General features: G+C 38.6%; 1 protein-coding gene across 2 annotated transcripts; it reads right to left on the bottom strand.

Moving 5' to 3' along the window:
• Positions 1-1,019: 1,019 nt before the first annotated feature.
• puf60b (poly-U binding splicing factor b) lies at positions 1,020-13,928 on the bottom strand. Of its 2 annotated transcripts, XM_056461918.1 has the most exons (12): positions 13,824-13,928; positions 12,763-12,845; positions 12,506-12,601; positions 10,758-10,847; positions 9,865-9,915; positions 8,546-8,707; positions 8,100-8,192; positions 7,135-7,348; positions 5,866-6,056; positions 5,496-5,610; positions 2,197-2,462; positions 1,020-1,750 (listed from the first exon to the last, which is right to left on the bottom strand). In XM_056461918.1, the coding sequence occupies exons 3-12, from the start codon at positions 12,581-12,583 to the stop codon at positions 1,451-1,453; spliced, it is 1,560 nt and encodes a 519-aa protein (XP_056317893.1). In that variant the 5' UTR covers positions 12,584-12,601; positions 12,763-12,845; positions 13,824-13,928; the 3' UTR covers positions 1,020-1,450. The 2 variants fall into 2 exon arrangements, with proteins under 2 accessions (XP_056317893.1, XP_056317894.1); XM_056461919.1 differs by lacking the exon at positions 9,865-9,915.
• Between the last annotated feature and the right edge of the window lie 620 nt (positions 13,929-14,548).

The following is a 14,548-nucleotide window of genomic DNA, read 5'->3' as shown; positions in this document are numbered from 1 at the left end:
ATGTATGTGCCCTCCAGAAACTTGCGTTCTGTGAATGAACGTCGCCTCGTTGTTACATCCCAAAGAGGGAAGAAATCACTTTCCCGAACTCTCACATTCAATCTGCCCAGTTGGTGGAATAAACTCCCTAACTACATCAGAACAGCAGAGTCACTTGCTGTCTTCAAGAAACGACTAAAAACGCAACTGTTTAGTCTCCACTTTCCTTCCTAATCTGCAACTGCCTCTCTGGCTATACCACTAACTGTGCCCTCTCTCTCTCTCTCTCAAAAAAAAAAAAAAAAAAAAAAAAATATATATATATATATATATATATATATATATATATATATATATATTATTATTTTTTTTTACTAATGCTTTGCTTCTTAGACTTTACACACCTGAAACTTGTCTATAGCACTTGTTCACTGCTGCTCTTATAGTTGTGTAAATTGCTTCCTTGTCCTCATTTGTAAGTCGCTTTGGATAAAAGCGTCTGCTAAATGACAATGTAAAATGTAAATGTAAAAAAAAAAATGACCATTCTACTAACTTTTGAAAAGTTTGAATGTTAAAAACATTCATAGTTACATAAAAATTGAAACATGGTAGCAACAGGCAGACCAGCTTGTTTAAATCTTGGTCAAAAAGATATTTTGGATAAGAAATATTGGAAGTCTGTTTATTTATTAACATTTTCAGTTAATGCATTTAATTGTGTGCTAAAAAAAATCTAATTCTTAACATCACCTTTAAAATCATCAGCAGCTCCCCTTAAGTTCCATGTCTTTTCTACTGTGTGTAATGTACTATGTACGTGTACTCTCCACAGCTCTGCTTAGCTTCCGTAGCTCCAACCACCTCCAGCTCACACCTGCTTAATAGTCTCTAGTAGTCTTGAATTAGTTGGATCGGTTGTCTGATTAAGGTTGGAGCAAAACTGCGGCGCCCCAGGAATTGAGTTTAAGACCTATGTACTCTATAGTGTGCATCAGGACAATTATGATTACCCCATTCATATTAATGACAGACAACACTGCATATTAGAGAAATTTATTGTTTTGGTAAAGCCAGAACCAATGTCACCAACACAATGTTTAGAGTCTGAACACAATGTCAGTGGAGAAACAAAGTTGCCATTTGTAAAAAAAAAAACGTGTGGTAGGAATGGGGGAAAATTGCATTTTTTCTTTCAATATTAGAAAACAAAACCCTGCAAATGATAACGACTGTTAAAAAAATGCAATTCTTTCACAGTAGGTGACACAAAGTAAATGTATGAGGAGCATGTTCTTTTGCCCTAAGCTAAATCCCCATGTTGGGATTTGTTCCAATAATATTATTACTATCAACATCGATAAAAAAATAATTACAAGTTTCAAAGAGGCCCAGATCTCAAGCAGCGGTGATGAAAGCTGATCGAGTTTGAGTGCCAAGAGACGGGACCGGTGGCCATTTCGGGACAGTCTTACGCAGTGAGGTCACTGCTATTAAAACGATCTTGATCGTACAACTCGGCAACAACCTTGCGACCTGCAAACCAGCGGTTGTTGAGAGCTTGGATGGCCTTGTTCATTTCACCAGCATCAGAGAACTCCACGAAGATCTTCACTATTATCTCGGCATCATCCTCCTCACCCTGTCGCTCCTGGTATATGATAACCCGGTTCACAGCCCCGTACTTCCCACATTCCTCCATCACTTCCCCTTCTAGGTCATCGTCAATGTCCTCTGGACCCACCATGTTGCGCAACACCATAACCGTTGACTGCGTGAGCAAAGAGAGGAAGAGAAAAACTGATAATTTAATGTGAAGCTTTAAACATCTGATTTATTAATTTAATACCCAATAGTGCCCAAAAATAAAATCTCTTTAAAGGGAACTTCAAAATCTTTAATATCTCATACAAATCAAATCTAGAATTTTCTCACTTCAATTGTTCCGAACCCATTTGAGTTTCTTCTGTCAAACACAAAATATATGTTTATTTCTAGAATGCTGGTTGATGGTAGCCACTGACTTCCATAGTAGGGAAAAATCTAACGGAAGTCAATGGGTACCATCAACCAGCACTCTTTAAAATGCCTTACTTTAGTGGTCAACAGATGAAACTCAAAGATTTAAAACCACACAAGGGAGAGTAAAATTGGCGTACTTTTCATTTTTGGCGTACTTTTCAACTTTCCCTTTAACAAAACCAAAGTGATGCTAACCTTGGATTGAATGGCCGCTTGTCTTCCTGCACTTGCGTTGACGCTGAGATGCTCCAGTTCACTGTCTTTTCCATTGCCAACTGGTGCACTGTGAACTTCTTCAGTCCGCCTGCTGTCTTCCTCTCTCTTCACTTCTGTGTGCGTTTGCACGGCAGATGTTGGTGTTCCCATAGAAGCAGGTGCTGTGACTGGTGGAGATGCCAGAACTGGGTTGACCAAACCCACCTGGGGGACCACAGGGAGAGTGGGGCGAGCAGGTGTCACACCTATCAAATGGATTACAAGAGAGAGAGAGAGAGAGAGTTATAATTATTAGTACAGATTGAAACATATAAACTCTTCATTACTGCAACATCTTTAACCTGACAGATTTTCATGATCCTTTAATAACCCTAAAGTATGGGCTGCCTCGCTGGCTGTTTTTCTTCTTTTTTTAAGGTCCAGTTCACACAATCTGCAAAAAGTAGTTAACCAGTGAAGTCTGCATGTGTGAAACAAGCTAGTTTTATGTAACACCAGCAGCAACATCGCCAGAATCACAAATCTCAATGGTTGCCCAAGTTTCATTTTTACAAGGGGGGGTCACTAGGGCTGGGGATCGTTCCAAAATTTGATACCAATACCCTGGTACTACTTGGTAATACTACTTTTTCGATACTTTTATTTTAAGAAATATATTTTAACAAGATTATTTTTTCAGGATGTTCGTGACACTTTTCACAGCAGGCTTATCTCTTAGACCAATAAACAAAGGAACAAAAGCACAAAATGAACAAAGTGTAGTTAACACAATATATTAGTGCAAACAGTTTTAATAAAGTTCAAGCAGTTTTAAGTCAATCAATTTTAAGTATTTATGAGGCTTACTGCTGCTTAAAGGTTTAGTTCACCAAAAAATTTAAATTCTGTCATTAATTATCTACAAATGAAGATATTTTAGATTTAACCCAAGAGCTTTCTGATCCTCCCATGGATAAATCATTGAATAAAGTTATTTTTGTTTACTTTGTACACAGAAGTATTCTTGCAGCTTCATATAATTATGATTGAACCACTTATAATCGCATGGACTTATTTTGACTGTTTTTGGTTCCTTTCTAGGCATTGAAAAATGCATATCCAGTAAATCTAATCTTTCTCCACAGTAGAAAAAGGCAGCAAACATTTAACAATAAAATTTGTAACGGCCCTGTGGCATTCATCTTTCCTTTCTTTGTTCATTTGTACTGTTTCTGCTAGTGTAAATGGATTATCACTTGGTCTCCTAATTCCAGGGTCAGCAGGAGCAGAGACTATAATATTAATGTGAAGAAAATATGAAAGATAAACTGTTAATGCAGCCAAGGATAAGGACATTTATACAAGATAAGTTTAATGTGAGGTAAACGTCATCATTTACGGTTAAAGCATTTTAGTATCAACTTAGCCAGGTATTTAAAGACATAGAAACAGTACATAACGTTACACAGTGTACGTTAGGTCAGAAAAAGATTAATAAATTTACCCCGCACTAACTTAGGCCCTGTTTACACTGCCAGGTCTTGATGCCCAATTCCGTATACATATGATACTGCCTATATTCGATTTTTTTTGTCTGTCCGTTTACACGTTCTTTTAATTGTGACCCATATCCAATTCATGTCTTTACACTTGCCGTACAATTTACGATGCATGCATAAACGCAGGTTAGCATATGTGCCACACTAGCCACGATGGAAGAAACTTGTTTATAGCTTGTATAATATACAAGTCTTGTTTATAGCTCTGCGAAATATACAAAGCGTAGTATAAGCATTGAATGGTTCAGTCCAGATTTACCCCCACACACGCTCTTCCTTCTACATCATTAAACCGCAGAGAAGCACCACATTGTCACAAGTTGATGATGAGAACAGAACGCCTCAATAAATCCGATCTGCCTGTTTACATGAGTCACATTATCACATATCCGATTTATATCTGACTTATTTCCACATATGAAGGAGACCTGAAACCGATCGCTGAATATACGAATGCATGCGTTTTTTTCTGTTTACATAGAACAGATCTGATCTGTGTCACATATGAACTAAAAAAATAAATCGGAATTGGGTCACATTTAACTGCAGTGTAAACGGGGCCTTAAACTTAACTTTAACGGTACACAAGCAAGAAGTGCTAAAAGTTAACTGATTTTATATGTCTGTTGGACAATTTGACAAGCTCTGTGCGAGTGGGCGTAACCGCCGTAAACTGCTGATTTTCAAGACAGCCTCGCCGCAGCGCAGCCAATCACCAGCATTTGATCCAGGCACATTAAGGATGCAGGTTTTCTCCAAGTGGTGCTCACTGACGTTGACAAGATTATACCCTTAGGTTTTGAAATTTGGTACCGAACAAAAATTATTTTTTCGATACTCGATAGTATCGAGACGATTTGGTCAGTGCTTAAAAAGTATCAAACTCGATACCCAGCCCTAGGGGTCACAACAACATGCAAATACTTGCTGGTCTAAAAAAAATTGATTATTAAATATAAATAAGCATTTACGGTATCTAATATGCACCTTTGTGTAAACAAGGTTCAGAATTAAATTTTATTAAAGTTGTCAAAAGTCCAATATCTACTGGGTTTTAAAGGAATAGTTCACCCAACATTGAAAATTACCTCTTACCATTAGAAATTACTATTTATTCCCCATGATGTGGTTTTAAACTAGAGCTTCTTTTTTTCTGTTGAACACAAAATAAGACATCCTGAAAAATGCTAATTGCTGGGACCCATTGACTTCCATAGTAAGAAAAAAATACTTCACAATCAATGGGTACCAGCAATTAGCATTTTTCAAAAGATCTTCTTTTGTGTTCAATAGAAGACACTCAAAAAGGTTGATCAAGTGAAGGGTGAGTAAATTATTACAATTCATTTTATTTTAGATAAAAACTATGCATTTAAGATGGGATTTAGTCAATCTGATTACAAGTGCACAATACTAAATATTGTGTAAACACATCAAAAATGCATTTGACTGTTAGTGCTCATATGGTCGAGCACATTCAATCAGCCGCACTGACCTGTGGTCCATGATGTGTAAATACATGGACTGTGGTAAACACAGGTTTATTCACACACATGCTCCAACAGAGTGATGTGGAGCATGATGAAAGGACAGGGTCTCTGTGAAATCTGAACAGAAGAGCTCACCCGAGATGCTTGCAGGTGGAAACACAAACGCATCTCAACTGGCCACTTGTGATCGGATCACTGAAAGCACATTAATACCAGGTGGAAACAGTACCACAAATCATGGTTGACAGACCTGTGATGATGCCAGGGGCCTGGGCAGCCAGTACGGCTTGTGGAAGTCCCATTTGCTGACTGAGAATGTGAGCTGGTGAAGCAAGAGAACTCAGCACTGTCCCAGCAACAGCCTCCTGAAAGAATCAATAATAATGAAACTAAACAGCAACAAATATGAAAGGACAACTTTAAATATTGGTATTAGCCATATCTGGTTTGGCAAGAAAATGGACATTGTTAGATAGCATATGCTGAATGCTATTCAAATTATACCTTAAGCATTTGCAAATACATCAGCATATGTACCTCACTTTTCCTCTTTAAAACATGTCTTGTTTTCCTTATGAAAGTTATTCAGAGTTCACTCTAATACAAGCTATAAGACTCACCTGGGCAGTGATCTTGGCAGTGGCAGCGGCGGCGGCCACAGCTGCAGCGGGAGGCAAACCTCCAGGGGTTGTAGGTGTTAGCAGAGGCATGGGTGGAGTAACAGCCTTGCCCACTCTCAGATACTGACCGCCGAGGTCAAACAGGTTCATGGATGAGACAGCATCCAGCGATGACTGAGGCTTTTCATATTCTACCCATCATAAAATGGAGAGAACAGGTCCTCAGTCTTAGCTAACATTTTTTCATACATTTTACTCTCACGTTGCTTTTCTTTAGAATATATATTACAATTGAAAGGCAAACACTGCCAGCATCTATTCAAGATTTCACTATGCATAAAGTATCCATAAACTATCCCAATATCTTTACCTGAAATGTTCATAATTAAAGCATGTGGAAATATTTTAATCTCAAGATACCTATACACAACTGTGAAAGTTGACATCTTACAACTGAGAAAAGGTTACAAAATAAATACAACTGCAAAATAAAAAAGTAATTTAAACTTGGAATAGAGGGTATGCACGTGACGTCACCTTTACATCTTTAAAAATAGTTTAAAAATGTATTATTATTATTATTCTTTAAGTGTTTTAGAATGAAAATACTTCTTGTTCAGACTGGAGTTTATACTGCCATCCAGAGAAGATTTGGCATGCAATAGCCCAGAAGACCAGTCAGAGAATGATTGCGGACAGCTTTGTGTTTTAGTCCGATTATACTAAAATGGAACACCAGTGTTTTCAAACTGAAATGGTTCTTCAGCATTTTCAAAGTGCTTCATTTTGTGAGTCGAAGTAGCCATAACAAAATATATAAATTGACACAAAACTGCACTAGTGTAAATAGACAGTGTACGGAGTGAAATCTAAAGAAAATGCATTCAAAAAAAGTTTCTCTTAAATACTTTAACATCTCATTCTGAGTAATTTCAAAGTTTGGTCAGTCAGCTTTCATTACAAATAAACAGTTACAGATTCAACACTGCATTGCTGCTACTCATAAATAATACCACTATGTTAACACACATGCAAAGAACGTTAAAAGTTTACACAAGACAAATTGAAACTTTAAGAAATCAATGGGCTAATTCCAGTTGTTTTTAAAAGTGATATATGAACAAATATACAAGTGGTTACTATCATTATGAGCTGCACAACTATCAAGACCATTTAGAATGAATTTAAGATGATTATTGTCATCTAATGGAATTTTGAAGCTACTTTTGGAAATAACCTCAAGTTCAAGGATTTTTTAGACCAGCTCACCAATAAATCCGAAGCCCTTGTGTTTTCCTGTGGTGGGTTCTCGTGCCAGCATACAACTTTTAATCTTTCCGAAGGCCTCAAAGACGCTCTTGATATCGTCGTCAGACAGATCAGGGTGGATAGAGGCTACGTAGATTCGGTTGTAGGCACGTGCCTCCTCTGCCAGTTGTTCAATGATGGGCTGCGCCTGTCCAATGCTACCTGGCCGCCCCACCTACAATACACATACCAGCACAAGGGCCACTAAGTGAAAGTGTATGAAGGAATAAGCATGTGTGTGTAAATGTACATGTAGTTGGGAGTAAAAAAAGGCTTCTCCAGTCTGAATACTCTTGTAATATAAGAAACCCTTTTCAACAAGTTAGCCTTCGAATACACGAAAATGATGTTCCATCATTACCATAAGTCTTTATATACTTCCTGTTTAGCAAGCTCATTGTGGTATAAAGACAAACTCCTATGTAGGGTTGTTCTTTAACATTAGCTGACTAAGAATGTGAGCTGGTGAATAATGGACAGTGTGTGAGAATGGATGAATAATGTGTCTGTGATTGTTCAAAAACAACATTTTATATGTTGGTGGTATTTGTGCTGCAGTTGGGGCGGCCAAGCAAACACCAGCCAGGCACAGCCCATCATCAGCACATCCCGGACAGAGGAGAGCCTGTCCCCAAAACGAACACTCCCTCTGCAGCTCCTAGAGAAATGGAGCTCCGAAAACGAACAGTGTGACAGTGGGGAAGCATGACATTGTATACTCTCACATTCAGGTTAGAGGACAAATACACACAAGTAGACATGAGCACTTTAACAGCACACACACACCACAGGTACTGGCCAGACTACAGCAAGTACTGACAGCTCTCTGCATCATGAACACACATAAAAGCAATAAAATGCTTTAAAGAGCTATAACTAGATTTGTGCAAGAGCGCTTGAGATCAACTGTGCTTTCTGAAACCCACCTTAATGTTCCTCCCACCCAGCATGACAGAGTTCATCTGCTCCAAGGCCAGCTGAGCCGCTTCAGGAACCTCATACTCCACAAAGGCAAAGCCCTGAGACAGAGTATTCAATGTGTACAAGGTTTACAAGCTTCCTGTAAAAATCTGACTAATGCTTGTGCATATTTTGAGGTCAATAAAATGAATGGGTGCCAAATTCCAGCAGTTTTCAAAAGACCATCTTCAATAGAAGAAAAAGCTCACCAGTGAAGGTTAAGTTAAGTATGACAAACTTTTCAGTTTTGTGTGAACTGTCCTTACAGAAATACTATTTTAGGCCTAATTATAACATTCCAAAAGGATAAATAGGCTTTTAAGAGAAAAAAACTATAGTGATGCCCTGAGGAGGCTCACGCAAGGATATCCAGCACACCTAAAGATAAACCGTTTAGGCTCTAAAAGCGTACCTTATGTTTCATGGTGACAGAGTCCCAAGACATATCGATGCTCTTAATGGGACCAAAGGGTGCGAAGGCCTGCCGGATGGTATCTTCCCCCAGCTCGTAATAAATGGAGCCCACATACACACGACACATGATGGCTAGAGCTCGCTGCCTCTGTGCTGCCACCTGGTGGTCATGACAAGAGAAAGAGGAGAAAATATTGGCTACTGAACAATAAAACCCAGTGCAAATAAACAAAGCACCACAGACAATATGATCAAATTTAGCAAGGGATTGAAGATTGGTTTTAGTGCTAATTCCCACTCCCTTTGGTCCTCTATGCTTATTTATTACTTTCATCACTTACCATTAACAACAAGCACAGTAACATGAATTAGGAACATGTGGCACAGCCTCTTCTTACCATTTCGAGAGAGCTGCTAGCACGTTCCTAAAGTAGTATGTACTTGCAGACTAAAACTTCGGTCCTTAGCCTAAATAATTAACCCCTTAGCACCACTAAAAAGCCTGGATAATGAGCTGAGGTCAAATTTGTTCTCATTTCATGAGGTGAGCTTTTGGACTTACTTATCAGATCACTGTTGAGGGAGAATCAGCATAAATCTATCCATTTCACACTAAACACCACAATCATCATCTTAAAATCATTATTTATCATTCAAGTTTTGAATTATGTCAGCCACATGACGAAAGTAAACGATTACACACAAGGCTCAAAGTTTAGGCAGATTCAATTTGGATTGTCGCAGTGACCGCTAGCCCTCTTTTTCTTTTACAGCAGACAAAGATGACATTTATATGCCACAGCATATTCACAAAGAAGAAATGCACCACACACACCATTCGCAACACACACACAATTCCTGCAAGATTTCTTACGAGACATGGAGCGTCAGGTTGGAGAATAAACTTCCAACAAAAAGCAGTGAAATGAGGGCACACACACGGGTGGCCATGCAGTGTATCAGGAAGGCAAACATGGAATGGACTTGCAGTAAACTATGAGTGTCCTTTGTAATGGTCATAATAAAAGTCGCTATAATAATCTTCTATTCTGCTGCGGTGGTTTAACAGCCCCCGTGGCATTCATTTACACTGAAACTATACAGTCGGTTTATGGAGGTAGGTCATGTTGTGTCAGCTTGCATCCTGCTTAATGAAATGGGTGACAGAAACAAACATTTCATTCAAGCCATGTCTGCTTTTTAAATATGCTGCCGCAAATGTCTAGTGTTATCAGGCCAATGCCGGGTAAAGAAGGGTAACGGTCATTATGCCAAAATGCGTACAGGTGGTAAATAATAGTTAATTAATCTATTGACCGATTGTAAAGATGAGAGAGGATCTCCAAAGCCCATTGTCACTGCTGCCATCTGAAACACAGTAAAGATGGAAAAGTGCTGAAAAAGGTTAGGTATCTCTTTTTTCTTTTGCAGACAGACATAGTATTCCAGACAGTCTCTCTGACTGGTCAATGCCTTCGAACTCAAATTTAAACTCCGCCCACTAAATTTGACAAACATTAGTTAATCTATAGATACTAACTGGCTTTACTTTCAGCAAAAGTAACAGTTTGGTTGCTCAGTCTACAAATGAACTGAGCACTGGGTCTCTTTGGTTAACTCATCTGTCGTTGTCTCTTCAGGGTCTTGCAGTACATAGCATGTCCAGTTGCTAAATTTGAAGATTTTGATCCAAAAGAAACATGCTTAATCTATGTGTAGCAGTAACAAGTATGAACCACAAATATCAGACCTCAAAAGAACTAGCAGAAAGGGAAAGCAAACAAATAATACACGAGTTATCTTTTCAGCGAAGTGTTGCAGTTTAATCCTGAGGCTAATCTGACCAAACAGAAAGAGCATTGACGAGACTTGTGATGTGTCAAAAAGAAAGAAAAGAATAAGCACAGACTTCCTGAGGGGCAAAACCTTGCCGTTATGAATAGTCTGTTTGTCACATCTCATAATGAATAAATAGCACTCAATATTGTATAATCAGAAATTTAGATCAAATTCTCAAAGATCAGTTTTTGCAGGCTTGTGTATGATTTATATTAATGAAATGACTGAACCCTTTACGTGATAAAATCAGTGGGTAGTCTACATAGCTTTAAATACACTACTAGTTTGCAAAAAAGCATCAATTGTTTTATGGTCAAACAAACAAATACATTTATGGTATTCTACATAATTAGATCATCCTATGAGCTCACCTGTAAGTTTGTAAGCTGCTGCTGCTGGTGGGCGATGGTCTGTTTCACTAAAACACTCTTGATGCTCTGTTCCATGGCATACTTCTTAGCCTAAAAAAAGAGCAAATAATAAGCAAAGAGGACAATGAATTCATCTGCTTCAACAGACTGACTGACTGACTGACTAAGATTGATACTGGTGATTTCTGGTCAAGTTTTAAAGAATGGATGTAGTCTCCTAATCTGACTTACATAGAAGCAGCATCCTGCAGCCTTGACTCTTTCAATTATGAATCTATTCTTAGAGCTGTGTGACACACAGCAGGAGCACACATATTCTGACACAATGGAGCAGGTGAAGCAGGCAGGAATTCGGCTTGTGACCTGTACTGATCCCATCCTCCCTTTTAGTCCCATGACTCTAATGCTAGGGACTAGGCATGGGATGATAACCGTTTTCAAGGTTTAGCGCAGTTTGGAAAAGTCAAGATTTTAAAACCACCAAAATTTTCTGCTATACAGTTCCTACGGGTTATGTAAGATTTTTCATTTACGTTTTTTTGTTTTGGTTTTTTAGGACAACAGTATCTCCAGCAGAAAAGATCTCCAAAATGCTGTTTTAAATTGTAATGAGATCTGTCATTTTGAAATTAATGAAGACAGAAGTCTGACATGTTTACTGCTCCAAAATATTATAAATGTTTCTCAAAATAAAAACTGTGTTCAAAGTTGAAAAAGGTTTTGTTTTTTACCCAGACATTTAAAAAAAAAAGAATATATTTTAGAGCAGTAATCACAATACCGTCAAACCGTGATATTTTTATTGAAGATTCAAATACCAGCCCATGCCTACTAGGGACACACAACTTTACCCCCAATTTTCCCCTGTGGTTGTTTGGTGGAAATAATAGACAACTCCATGGAATGAGATGAGAACAGTGACAAACACACAATCTGAGACTAGCACCTGTGAATTGCCAATGACTGAAATATTTCACTAGCTAAAAATCTACAAGTGTCCACTACTTAGTGTCCTGAAGTGTAAAACATACGCTGGCAAAAACCTAGAGGCAATGAGAGAGTATGATATGATGCAAAAGGATGTTCAGAGTCAGGAGTCGAACCTGCAACAGAACATCAACAAACAGCTTCTCCAAACCAACATTTACTTCATGTTGCTCTATTTTATCTTTGGCTGAGTCCAAAAATCGCATACTTCCATATTATTTAGTACGCTAAAATTAGTATGTGAGCATAGTATGTCCAATTTAATAGAGTTCAAAAATTATTATGCGAGAAGTACCTGGATGACCTACTACTTCCGGCGAGATTCAGAAGTGTGCATCGGATGTATGCTACGCTATCCCATGAAGCACCGCGAGAGAATTCATGAATGGGGGTGAAGCGAAGCAACGGATGCGAGCAAGTCATGCGATCATGACAAAATGGCAGATGTAGTACGATGTAGTATGTCCGAGTTCCATTCAAACTTCACACTCATACTGTATAGAATGTACTTTTCCAACAACAGAGTAGTAAATTCAAATGCAGTACCTACTTAGTAGGCGGTTTCGGACACAGCCTTTGTCTTTTCATTTAATTCTTGTCATCATTTAATTTTAAAAATGTGTGCAATATGAGAGTATGGGTCACTATTTCATTGTATAGTGTGCACACAATGGCAACTCCAGAGAGTAGTGTAATCTGAAACTGAAAACCATGCAACAAAAAAGCCCAAAATTACAGTACAACAAAGATCTACTATTTACCTTCTGTAGCGCCTCCTGTTGCTCAGGAGTAAGAGGCGGTAATCCAAGCTTTGACCCTGTGCCTTGTCCATTCTCCATCGTCAGACCTTTGCCTCACTGGGAAAGTGATACAATGGACATGGAAAGAAAAAGGAAGCGCATGATGAGGTGAAATTCCAAACCAGATTATCAGTTTACTCACTATCTGCACATGTAAACTTCCAACTCAAGAGTCACAGAATGAGAGAAAGGAAAGAGGGAAAATAAACGCAGTTTACCTATGAGGCGAACCTTATATGCCAACCAGGGTCGTGAAGCCAGTGAAGACTTGTCTGCAAAGCACTCACAATTTTACAGTGATCTGTGGTTCATGGAAAAGTAGAGCATTTAGATTTAAATCATTGTACAAGTTCAATGAGAAGATATTAAAGGAATCACTGACTCACTTTTACCCACAAAGCTCACACACAATACTAAGGAAATCATGGCAGGAACTATTTGCATTAATGCAGTTGATCTACTTTTTTTCAAGCCACAGTATGCAGTAAATTAAAAATAATAATAGAAATAATACTAATTAAACAGAATTTCTATTTTTGGGAGGAACTGTCCCTTAAAGCAATCGTTAGTCGTTAAAATACATTATCCTGACAAGAAACATGGTGCTTAAATACGACATACTCGTTTAACCTGCTTCTAGTTTTTTTGCCAGATGAAAACTGGTAAATTACAGTCTGAGTCAATCACACACCGGATTCACGAGGTAGAGGTATTAACACTAAAAACAGTGCCCTCATAAGCAACCCGGAATAACGACCACTGACAGAAACCGCCATTTGTGTTTGCTAATGGTTTCAAACATTTCTGGCTTGGTGTATACACACAATCGTAATAACAGTGATCTGAGAGGTTCAACACACTCATCGGTTCTATATCAACAAAGAGAGGTTAAAGACACGGCAGTGGCGCGCTTGTGCTAGTACACCACAGCAGCAGAGGAGCTAGCTGACTTTCAGCTGTTAAACACCGTGATTTAGCAAAGCGGTGCAAGATTCACAAACTTACTAGCTATCTGCCTCTCAAATTAATCCGTATCCATTTGGTAATACATGGTAAATCATCATAATTGAAAAATAAGCAGGCATGAGTATGCGGCTAGTCTGGTTAGCATTGACCAGAAGCTAACGAGCTTTCATGCAGGCCTCGTGTACACACGACTGAACAAACACTGAAACGAGAACAAGCTTTTCGCGAACAATTCCACCTGTGCTAACTATAACCACTGAGATGCAGGAAATATTCCTGTATAAAAGCAAACGCATTAGGTAATAATCATTACCGCAGTGTTCCGCGTTATTACCGCCATGTAGTGATCCACATTGAAAACTCTGCAACAGCACAGAAACACAGCAGAGCCTGGAGCTGCGCGCGGCCTCCTCTGACTGACGCTGGTCACGTGATCTCAAACAGCGGCGAGCCAAGGGGATTCTTCTTCTTCTTGTGGGGTTAATGGCGGTTGGCAGACAAAGAACCAAGGGGATGGATCACGTTACTTCTTATAATATATCGAAAAACTTGTTTCAGTTGAAATGTTAGAGTATTACTTTTAGGTGTTCACGTATTTATTTGTTTATGAGTCCAATGTAACTTTCGTACCATCAAGACAACTTTGTTTGGACCATGACACGCCCTCTGCAGGCATTAATCATCAAAAATGCATAGATGACCTCAGCTACCTTTCCAGTTTTGTAAAAAATCATAGTAGATTTCAAAGAATCATCTTCTTCTGTGGTGCAAAGGCAATTGCTTTCTGCTTTAAGTATGCTGCCTCCACCTGGTAAGCACAATTTGAAAACGAATGGGAATGAGGCGATATCAAAGGAGCCAAAATGAAAACCTGCAGTTCATTTACTCACACCAGACAATACAAGATCATACAAGATGTAGGTGACAAGATTAAAAAACATTTTAAATTGAAACTGTAGTCGTGTGTGTGATCCATGAAATGAAAGTCAATGGCTACCACCACTATGGTAGTGAAAAAACATTTTCATGCTGATCAAA

This window comes from Danio aesculapii, chromosome 7, assembly GCF_903798145.1.
Source record: "Danio aesculapii chromosome 7, fDanAes4.1, whole genome shotgun sequence".
NCBI lineage: Eukaryota > Metazoa > Chordata > Actinopteri > Cypriniformes > Danionidae > Danio > Danio aesculapii.
This window is presented reverse-complemented; position numbering and strand designations above follow the sequence as displayed.